Source organism: Arvicola amphibius, chromosome 4 (assembly GCF_903992535.2).
Source record: "Arvicola amphibius chromosome 4, mArvAmp1.2, whole genome shotgun sequence".
Classification (NCBI taxonomy): Eukaryota; Metazoa; Chordata; class Mammalia; order Rodentia; family Cricetidae; genus Arvicola; species Arvicola amphibius.
The window spans coordinates 23,289,210-23,300,509 of record NC_052050.1 but is presented as its reverse complement, the minus strand read 5'-3'; the positions used below and the strand labels follow the sequence as shown (position 1 = coordinate 23,300,509).

At 54.4% G+C, this 11,300-nt stretch overlaps 1 protein-coding gene across 1 annotated transcript; it reads right to left on the bottom strand.

The window, feature by feature from the left end:
- Positions 1-6,199: 6,199 nt before the first annotated feature.
- On the bottom strand, positions 6,200-7,348 carry Neurod2 (neuronal differentiation 2). Its single transcript, XM_038328565.1, has one exon. The coding sequence runs from the start codon at positions 7,346-7,348 to the stop codon at positions 6,200-6,202; it is 1,149 nt and encodes a 382-aa protein (XP_038184493.1).
- Between the last annotated feature and the right edge of the window lie 3,952 nt (positions 7,349-11,300).

The following is an 11,300-nucleotide window of genomic DNA, read 5'->3' as shown; positions in this document are numbered from 1 at the left end:
CTCTCTCTCTCTCTCTCTCTGTTTTAAAGTACCGCCCAGTCTTCCATATAAAGGCAAATATTTCAGATATTTTAATTGAGTTGTTTTTAGCCTTCCCTCTGTGCGGAGCCCGTGCCTCGGCCTGGGAACCCAGTTCGCAGCAAGCGGGTTCAGCTCTGCGTCGGACCGGCAGCAGCCTCGGCTGAATTGCCGGCGTCAGCGCCTTCAGGGGCTCCCCAACGGCCGGAGAGAGGCTGAAGTGCCTTACTGCCCTGCCAGAGGGAAGCCCCTTGTGACATCTGAGGGGGAAGTGGGTGAGACTAAGGAAAGAGAGAACGCCCCACCTGACTTCACCCCAAATTTCGCTCTGTTCCCAAGAGAGAAGAAAAACAAGCCCAAATGCATCCCGGGTCCTCTCCTGCCTCTGGCTGTGATGGAGAAGGCTGGCACGCACAGGCCTGGGTTTTGAGGGGTTGTTTCTGAGTTCCCCTACCCCCACTACTCGCTTTTAATGCGACTCTGGCTAGAACAGATGTCCCAAGCCGGGCGGACTGCCCAGACCCCGCCCAGCTGTGCCCTTGGCAAAGTCTTGGCTGAGGATAGAAACTGGCATGCCGGTCCCCAAAGGGTTTGTGAGCTCCTGAGATCCCAGTGGGACCTGACCTCTCAGTCTTGGCCTCCTGACCAGCTCAACCTGAGGCAGGAGGCGGGAAAACCCCAGAAAGACCAATTCCTAATTCAATTAATTCCAAAAAGAGGAACAAGGAAAGAGATATGAACAGGGCTTGAGAGCGGCAAAGAGACTGAGGACCGTTGGAATCATGAAACACCAGGCACACACCCTGGTTGTGGGAATGAACTGTGCACCCTCAGTTTGTCTTGGAGAAGCTGGGCTCCTGCGAGGGAGCGAACAGAGCTGGCAGCACCAGAGACATACCCAAGGGCACAGCTGGAAGATGTGCCCCATCTCCCTTGGCAGGGCTAGTGCTTAAAAGTGGAACTTCATCCTCTTCCTCCAGTGCTCCCTAGTTTCCCCTCTCCTTATTATGGGACTAGGAAAGAGCAATCCTGACCTGTCCCTGCAAGCATTCCGTACCCTCCCCCAGGTGAGTCCTACCCAGTGCTGGCTTGCCACTCTGAACCCTGGGTTTCAGTATAAAGTTCCAACAGCAAGATAGTCTTCCTGAGGCAGGAGCACCCTACTCACCTTGGGAAACTTTGTGGAGAATTTTTGAAGGCTTAGGTGCAAATAAATAAATAAAATCAAGATGCAGAACTAGGGCAGAGCCGGGTTTCCAGGTTTCTCAGAGTCCAGGTGTCACCTTCATTCTAGGCCAGTGGCCAGCACCTAGTTACCCCATCTCAGAAGAAAAAAAAAGAGAAAAGAAAACAGCTAGCATCTTGGACTGGAGTCTGGGAACCTATCCCCACAGTGCAGGCTTGGTCTCCACTCAGTTTTCCCCTTTGAACTGTTTGGACTGTCCATACTGGTCAGAATGGAGCCTTGGGCTGCTCTGGTCCTCTGTTGCCCTGTGGTCCAGGCTTGGGAGTGGAGGTCAAGACTGAGGCTGTCTTTCACCCCTTCTACCTGGAAAACTAATCTGTGTGATCTAGAATCACGTTTAGTACTGTAGTCCATGGAAGATCCGTGGAAGCTTCTAGAATAAGTGACTTCCTGTTAAAGGTTCCTGGAAGAGGAGGAAGTCATGGTTGGGCGAAAGAGAGCAAAATCTCTGACCTCTGTCCCCAGATCCTGAATCTGGTGGCTATGGATTTATGGAGGGAAGATAAGCTGGCACACTGTTGTGGAGTGAGCTGGAGTGGAGGGCTTCCCAGTCACGGGTCCAGGTAGGACTCAGCTTTCTTGTCTCCCCCGGTGGTTTATCCTGTTATTACCCTAGGTGATAAAATCAGAGCTGAAGTTTCACTGGTGGACAGTGACTCACCATCCAAGAGGTGGTTAGGGTGGAATTAAATGGTAAGGGGAGAAGTAGCTACACATTCCTTTGCTATCACAACCAGATAAGTATCTCTGTTTCTCTGCCCTTTTCAAATGCTAGGCATGAGATGGGGGCTGGAAAATGCAAAGAGAAATCAGCCTGCAGATTGGATCTGGCTACAGCGGCAAGGTTGGGCAGTCCAGGGGTGGTTGTGAGCAGGGTGTGGACTGCTAGGAGAGCCTGCTGCTTAGGCTAGGGAAAGAAAAGAATCCTCTCTACACTTTCTGCTCCTGCCCACCACCCTGCCCCAAGCCATGCCAGCGCCCTTTCACCTCCCCCCCCCCCTTCTGTTCATGGAGCTTCTCTGGATGTGTGTGCAGGCAAGCCAAGCGAGAGAAAGAGATCTGTGAGGGGGCGTCTGGGGCCGAGTGTCCATGCATATCTTCTTCTCCTGCTCATCTTCCCATCTCACCAGGGCAGTTAAGTGTTGTGTTGGGGAGGAGGGTGGTGGCGGGAGGCAGGAGTCAGCCAGAGTGCAGGGAGCATGGGGGAAGGTCAGGAATTGGAGTTGGCTGCTGGAGGCATTCACTAGAAACAGGGGATCTAGTGTTCCTGCCCCCCAAAGAGTCCTTGCATCCCCACATGGCCTGACCCATAGATGCAAGAGCCCCAGAGTCGTCATCATCTTTCAAAGGAGGCTGGAATCTGGCTTTGGAATAGTGGAACAGTGTGAGGTAGCTGGAAGATCTATGTAGAGGAGTCTGTATTCTAGCCAGGGGCGCCACGTGGAGGGGTCCTTTACATCCGGCCCCAAGCCACCTGGATGCTGCCCAGCTTGGAGTTCAGAGCAAGTTCTGGGAAACCAGCTGAGTGGGAGAGAAGCCCAATTAACCTTGTTTCCAGGGCAAGACAAGGATCACACCCTGGTATGAAACTGAATTCCTTTTCTTCCAAATGCCCCTGCCAAGCCATGCCCAACACTAGGCACAGCCCAGCTCCTTCAGGTTAGGGTTAGAATGTACATCTTACAAACTCTCATTCTCCACCAAAGTGGAGGACGGAGAGGATGGACCAAAATCTTTTTCTAAAGAATAAAAGTGATTCAGAGATCTGTTAGATCTCATTAGCCCCCCACAGAGAGGAATCCCAGTGACAAAGGGCTCACTCTCACTCTAGAGAGGTGGTCCTGAGAGATATCCAGAGAATGTGGTGAACATTTTTAAAGAATTAACAATGAAAGTCTCCTAGGAAGTCTCCCTGCAGGAGAATTCCGATGGGCTCTGCTCTGCTGATCCAGGCTCTGGCCTCCTGCGGCAGCAAGAAGGGAAAAAAGTTAGAGACCAGTCAGCACCGTGGAGTGGACAGCTCCCGACTTGGCCCTCTGTCTGCGAAGAAGCAAAGAGTGTGTGAGGGGGGAGGGGGCATTGCTTTTATTCAGAAGACTAAAGATTAAGTGTGGGCACTTAGTGGCATCGCTGAGCACACTTACAGCCTCCTCTGATCCCTTTGACATCCAGACTTCCTCCTCTCTCTTCTTCCTTCTTCTCTCCCTCGGAGCCCTTAACTTAGTGTGTCTGACCTCCACCCTGAACAATACTGTATTCAACCTCATTTCAATCCTAAAATAAGTGATGGTGTTTTGAGGGGGGAAAAGCACCAAGGGTGGCTTCTTTAGGGAATTCCTAAGTCTCCTTGGGTTTTAGGATTTGAGTTTTTAGGACCCAGAATCCCTTTCAAATATTTCAGAGGGAGGAGGTATCTTTTGGAGGAAAGCTAGCTGCCTCTGCGTCTAGGGGTTAGAGGGGGAGAAAGTGGGGTCTGAGTGAAAGAAGGTCTTCCTACGTGTTTTCCACTGAGCCTCTTTTCTCTTTTCCTGAAGCAGGGAAGGAGGCTGCGCAGGTATTAATTGGTGCTGTTTCCTTTTGCTCATGGTTAGGTCTTGTTCTTAACCAGGGTCCCACTCCAGATTCAGCCACCTCATAGACCTATCCATACTCCAAAAAAAAATAATAATAATAATAAAATAAATATCCCTGACACCAGAAAAATTAGTTCCTTTAAGCCCACTGAAACACAAATTTAAGGTAGAAAGGAGATTTCTCCATTAATATTTTATCCTCATGATCTTATTTTTTTAAATTCAAGAAAATCCATGTCTGCCTCCTCAGATGTCCTCATTATTTGCACTTACTTGTTTTTTGGTGGGTTTTTGTGTGTGTGTGTGTGTGTGTGTGTGTCAGTAAGTCAGGGGTTATGAGATGGTGGGATGGTCCCATTTTGATAATGTTTTTAATTGATGAAAAACGTCTTGTTTTCCGAGAAGATCCTTGAGTGTGTTTGGGAGCTGAATGAAAGTGAGTAGACAACAGGGGTGCTTCGTGCTGGGTGCAATGTAAATCTGGGTGGGGCCTAGACGGGGCAGCAGTGTGATTGTTTATCAGCCCATTGGGTGTGTGCGAAGGTCTTGCAGTTTGGAAGCCCCACCCAGGAAGGTCCACAATCATTCTCTCGGGCTTCTGACATAGCCTCCATCACCTCAGTCCCAGATCAATCCCTGTCCCCACCGTAAAAGGAGGCCACTGTGAGAAACCGGGTCTGCTTTGCATCTCATTTACATAAATATTTATTAATCGTCATTAAACTCAACAGAAACACGCAATGCACTTCGGGTGTCCGACGGGAGTTTTCATCTTCGCTACAAGAGGAAGGTAAAATTGCGTGTGTGGGGGGTGTGTCGCCTGTGGGTTTGCGTTTTTTTTGCATCGAGTGTTTGGGTGCCTGATTCCCTGCCTCTGGAGCGGAGAGGGTCACCTGTTGCCTCTTTTGCCGGAAATCTCCAAAAGGGGCCCTCAGTTCTCCCAGCTCACTGGATGACAAAAGTCAGGAGGATCCTAGAACCAAAACACAAAACAAAACAAAAAGCAAAAGCAACAACAACAAAAATTCCCCCCAACAACGACAATAACAAAACAAAACAAAACAAAACAAAAAAAAACCTCTCCAGCCACCAGAAGTCACCAGGAGCTTGGCGCCCACAGAGGCACAGTCTGGGCAGGGGTAGGGCTGCCCCCAGGTCTGGGCTCCTCCACCTTCACCTAAGAGGGACCGGAGTGCCTGTAGAGAGGAGGAGCCAGGAGACTCACTTCCATCTGTCCCCGGACGCCCGTGTCGGGCCTGCGTGTGCGTGCGGTGTGGTGTGCGTGTGTGTCTCTCATGCAAACCCTCCCTCCCCAAACCGAACCCCCAACAGTTTGCCATTCCATACAAATTTGGAAACAGGTTTTTAGAAAACAGTATGACGCACGACGGGACAGGGTGGGGGAGGGCAGTGGCACTGGGGCTCCAAATCTCCGAGTCATTGATTGTAAGAACCTGGGGGGGAGGGGCGGCGCGGGCCCCCACTTCACCAAAGTGCACTGATCCGCGCTTGGGCGGTGCAGCCAGCGGACCCAAGGGGCATCCCGGGCCGGGCTGCTAGGCTCAATCAGAACCTTCTTGCATAGATATTTGTGTCTCTTTAAAAATTATTATTGGTAGTATTTATTATTAATATTATTATTTTGCCTTTTATTGCTTCTAAAAGTTCTTACTGCGTTTTCTCTCCGATCCGGACTCTGAGTTCGGCCTCTGTCGCCTCTTAGGTTTTTTTTTTCTTTTGTATATTTGTTTTTTTTTTTAAAAAGGGAAAAGGAAACATGATTCTAGTTACAAATTGGCTTGGCCTCTCTCTTTTCTCTCAATCCACATCCCCTCCCACCAAAATAAAAATTAAACAAACGCGGAGATTCGGGTTGGGGTGAAGGCGTTTGCGCGCCCTGGCTTTTGCCCTCTTCGAGAAGGAAGAGATACCAACTCCTTTCGGCCTGGGCAGCTCAGTGTCTTTTTTAAAAGTTTCCTAAGCGGAGACACTATCCCGAAACTCAGCTGCCCCTTACCAAAGCCTTCTGGCCTACTGGGAGGTGGGGAGAGAAAACCCAAGTTTGGGAATGCGGAAGGAATCTCCTGGGAGAGCCGGGAGGGAGGTCCCCAGAGATGCACTCCACTGGAGAAGGGAGGAGGAAGCCCGTTGGGAGAGAGAAGGCGAGTCCCCAGGGAGAAGCGAGGCCCCTGGGACGGGCCACCCACAGGTAAGAGACCGCGCCAGCCCTAGAGAGCCGCAGAACCGGCGGCCCACGCCCCGCGCGCCTGGCGCTGGAGTCGGTGGGAGCCCCCGAGCTCGCGAGGCTGGGATTAAGGGGCCGGGCAAAGGCAAAGAAAAAGAAAGGGGTCGGCGCGAGGTCTCAGTTATGGAAAAACGCGTTGAGCTCCTCGTACATGGGGCCCCGGTCGTGGTGAAGGTGCATATCGTAAGACAAGAGATTCTCGGAGTGCACGCCCCCGCGCACGGCCGACGAGCCAAAGACCAGCCCGTGGCCCGCGGGCCGCGAGCCGGGCAGCGCCGAGTAGTGCATAGAGTAGTGGTAGCTCTTCTCATGATCGGGAGACGAGTCCTGCTTGAGGGAGAAGTTGCCGTTGAGACAGAGCGGGGGACTGAGCGGGCCCTCGTACTCGGAACTGTTGTAGTCCGGGCTGGCACCGCCGCCACCCGCCGCCGCGTACAGCGTCTCGTAGGCGGCGCAGTAGCCGTGGGTCCGCAGGGCGTGCGCCGCGCCTCCGCCCAGGCCGCCGGCCGCCTGGCACTGTGCACCCGCCAGGCGAGAGCACGGGTACGGGTACGGGTGCATGGCGAACGGACCACCCGAGCCGTGAAAGCGGCCAGCGCCGTCCGCGCCCTGCTCTGTGAGGAAGTTACGAGAGTTGAGCTGCAGGCAGCCAGCCACCAGATTTGTGGTGGGTTGCGACAGCCCCTTGCACAGAGTCTGCACGTAGGACACCAGATCCGGTCGCTTTCCGGAGCGCAAGATCTCCGAGAGAGCCCAGATGTAGTTCTTGGCCAGGCGCAGCGTCTCGATCTTGGACAGCTTCTGCGTCTTGGAGTAGCAGGGCACCACCTTGCGCAGGTTGTCCAGCGCTGCGTTCAGGTCGTGCATGCGGTTGCGTTCCCGCGCGTTGGCCTTCTGTCGCCGCAGCTTGGAGCGCTCCAGACGCGCCTTGGTCATCTTGCGTTTCTTCGGCCCGCGCTTCTTGGGCCGTTCGCCTTCAGCCTCGTCCAGCCCTTCCTCCTCCTCCTCTTCCTCCTCCTCCTCACCACCCAGCTCGCCTTCCTCCTTGACCTCAGCCAACGTGGCTTCGGGGACGTCTTCTCCACGAAGGGACACTGGCTTGGCGGCCCGGGCGGGTCCTGGAGCCCCCGACCCGGGAGCAGGCGGTGGCTGCGGTGGCGCGTCGCCCTTGTCGCTTCTCGGCTCGTCGTCGTCGCCGTCGCCCCAGCTGGCGAACTTGGGCACGTCCGAGAGGAGGCCGGGCTCGCTGAACAGGCGGGTCAGCATGGTGCCTGAGGGCGCCCCGGGGTCGGGGAGACAGACAACACAGAGTGAGGGGCGCGCCAGGGTCACCACGGCCCCCCAACCCGCCACCACCACCGAGTCTCGGCGCGCGCTCCAGCTCAGGGGGCCCCCGTTGCCCACCACGTCCCGCTGCCCCGCCCAGAGCCGGCCCAGCCCTGCCCGACTGCCGGCGGGGTTCCGCGGCCCAGGCCCTCGCCCCAGAGCCGGGCCCCGGCTCCGCCCCTGGCGGCAAAGGAGGCCGCTCCAGGCCGGTGTCGGGGTCCCAGAGAGCGTGAACCGGGTGGGGTGCTGAAGGGCCAGGTTCCTCTGCCCGGGAAGGCGGTGCTCTCTCCCGAAAGCCTGCTCTCTCCGGGTGATGGAGAGAAGCTGGGCGGCCGCCGTGGGGACAGCTGCCCGGTTCCTTGGCTCCGCGGCCGGGGCCCCTCGGCCCGGCTCCTCCTGCCCTCCGGTGCCTCTCACCCCCACGCTCCCTAATCCAATTTGCAAGTTGGCCGCGCGCCGCCCCCGGCCCGGCCCCCACCCCCGCAGCCCCAATTCCAGACACCCGGAGCACCGTCTCCTCTAGCTGCTGTGTCCAGGTCTCCCGGAGCCGGCTCCGGGTGGCGAGGACTGAAGAAGCCGGGCGTGGGGAGGAGACCCAGAAGCGAACCCTGTTCGTCTCCCCTACGGTCAGGGACCCCCTTCCCCCCTTCGAACTGCCTCCCTCCCACACGTCTCTTCAGATCTCGTTGTATTTTGGGATCTATGGGGAAAAATCCAAATTTGTTTGTTTGCTTATCTTTTTTGGTGACAGGGAAAGGTCGCAGGTTCCTTCGGGACAGTCATGGGGCGGGGGTCCCCATCTTCGCCTCTTCGTGCACCTCATGACCCTGCCCCCCCAGACCATCCTAGGCATAAGGTTTTCCAAAGCGGCCCCTTGAGCTGCGGCCCCAATGGGAGAGAGAACCCGAGGCGCCCCATGCCCACCCAGTGAGGGGGTAGAGTCCCAGGAATGGGGAATCTGGGGGACTTTCATGTCCGAAGCAGCGCCCCCCTCCCAATGGGCAGGTCAGATCTAGCTCCCTCTCGGACAACTTACCTCAGAGAGGAGTCAAGGGGAGAGGGGAGGGGAGGGGGAGGGGGCAAGAGAGAGAGGGGGGGAGAAGAGGAATCTTCTCGCTTATTTCATTGTTCCCCCATCTTCAGGGAGCGGGGGCAGCGGTTCCTCAAGGCGGCGGGCGCCGGCGTCTTCAGAGCGCCATGCGAGCCGCGGAGCGAGTGTGGCATCTCTACCAGGCGGGGTACCAGCCTCTATGCCAGGCCATATGGGCTTGGCACGTCACGGGCAGCAGCTATCACATGAGAGACGGTGATTGGCATGCGTCTGCATTGGGGGAGAGCCGGCTCCCCCGGGACCCGCCGCCATCTGTCACTCTCTACTCCAAAAAAAAAAATTAAATAAATAAAGGAAATAAATAAATATCTCTGCCGCCCTCCCCTCCCCGCCCAACGCAAGGAAAGCAGGGATTGAGAGGGAGGTGGGAGGATTTGCCCCCCTCAGATATAGAGCCCCCCATATGGGAACAATGGGGTAGCAAGTCTGGGAATTGGAGGTTTGTGGTGGCGGCCAATTCTAGACTCTCTCCGGGGTCTTGATCTGTCCATTTCCCTGTTTCCTGGTCCCTAAGGTGGACCAGAACCAGACTCTGGAGTATGGAAAAGGGACCTCAGTGCTTACTCCCACTCCCCAAGAGAGTCCTCTCCACCACAAAGGGACAGCTGAGGCCTCCTTCCAGGGTGGGTGTGGGGGGCATCCCTGACCCAAGCCCCATAGGTAGATGCTGGCATTATGCCATTCCTCATCCCTGTCTGCCCCTCCCCCACCCACCCTCATGCACACACAACATATGTGGCTGAACGAAATTCAAACCAAGGGAAAGACAGAGAAAGGGAAAAAGATTTGCCTGCCTGGGTGTCTGTCTCTCTGCATGGGCGTGTGTGTGTCTGTGGGGACATGTGTGTCTATCTGCGGAGTCATTACATAGGAGACGCTTCCTTGGATGTCAAGGGCATATGTATGCTGGGATGGGGTGGGGAGGAACTTGGAGAACCATGTGTCCCCCATCTGGGGCTAGGGTGGGCACAGATCTGAATTCTGAACCCACAAACCTTACTCTTATTCCTCCTTATGTCCTTACTATCCCTAATCCTTGCCAGGTAGTGGCTTGCTCTTGGTTAGCTGAAGGGAGGACATGGCTGATTGCGGACAACCTAGAGTTCCTAGATGGGACCCAAACATTCGCCCTACAGAAAACACAAAAAGCAGAGGCCAGGGGTGAGCCAGGCGGGTGTCTTGCTAAGGGAGATAAGAAATGGATGCTTTATTTTACTTTATCGTTCCCCTCTCAACCCTCTTAGCATGCCAGAGACAGATGTAAATAGTACAGGTTGAAGGTAGGAGCCCATACCTGCCCACCCTTGCTCCTCACTGTGATGAAAAAAATAGAAACACCCCATTCAGAGAGACAACGTGTGTGTGTGTGTGTGTGTGTGTGTGTGTGTGTGTGTGTGTGTGTGAGAAGGAAGTACTCACGGCCAGGGATAGAGACTCTGGCCACTCTGGATTCAGGTAGGTGTTGCTTTCAGGCCCAAATTTCCGGTCTGTCCCCTGGTCTACTTCAGCACACCCTGAATGGCACAAAGCAGAAAAAGGAGGGTTCCCCTCCAAACCCTCAATCCAGGTGGATGTCCTCTAGTCTCATTCAGATTAACTTCCTCAAGGGGATCTCGGCCTGGTAAGACATGGATCTGATGTTGCAGATTGAACAGGGTGTTGCATAGAGACACACACTGCCTTGGAAGAGCTCTAGAAAGGGGGTTTGGAGCTGTCCAGGGTGCTGGGAGGCCAGGCACTGAAAGGTCAGAGGCAACATACTCACTCTTCCTTCCAAGAGTGGCCAGTGCAGGGAAATGGATGTAGCTAGGAATACCACAGGGAGAGCAAAACCAGACTAAGCCCGCGACTGCCTTGGTGGTCTCCAAGGGAATGAAACTCTTTACAGGCTCTGAATTAGGAAATTGAGCCCCTCTTAAGTCAGACAGCCAGACTGTAAGGTCAGGAAGCAGGATCGTGGCAGAGGCAGAAGTAAGATGACAGACTTCGCAAGAGGCTTGGAAAGGGCCCCTCCGGTTTTGGGGTTGTCTACCTGATAGGAGCTTCTGGTTTTCAGTCAACTCTGCTCACCAACTTTTCATTTCGTTGTTTTGCTTTTACGATTTATTTACTTATTATGTATACATTTTTCTGCTTGCACACCAGAAGAGGGCACCAGATCTCATTACAGATGGTTGTGAGCCACCATGTGGTTGCTGGGAATTGATCTCAAGACCCCTAGAAGTACAGTCAGTGCTCTTAACCTCTGAGCCATCTCTCCAGCCCCTCATTTTGTGTTTGAGATGGGTTCTCACTATGTACTCTTAGCCATCCTGGAATCACTATGTAGACCAGGGCTAGTCCTGAACTCACCTCTGCCTCCAGAGGGCTGGGATTAAAGGGCTGCACCACCACTTTGTAAAAGAAAATGCTGGGCCAGGAGGTGGTGGTGCACACCTTTAATCCCAGCACTTGGGAGGCAGAGGCAAGTGGATCTCTGTGAGTTCGAGGCCAGCATGGTCTATAGAGCGAGTTCCAGGACAGCCAAAGCTACACAAAGAAACCCTGTCGCAAAACAAAACAAAACAAACAACAACAACAACAAAAAACTGAATTCTGGGCTGGGGATTTTGCCCAGGGCTGGTCCTTGCCTGGAGAGCCCAAGGCCCTGGGTTTGAATCCCATAACAAGCAAGCTCCTTCTCGGTCTTGATTTCTCTGTCTATAAAATGGAGGTTATCATCCTGCCCCTTTATAGGGCTGTTTCTAACACTAAATACTATGATGGGTTAATGAGCCAGCA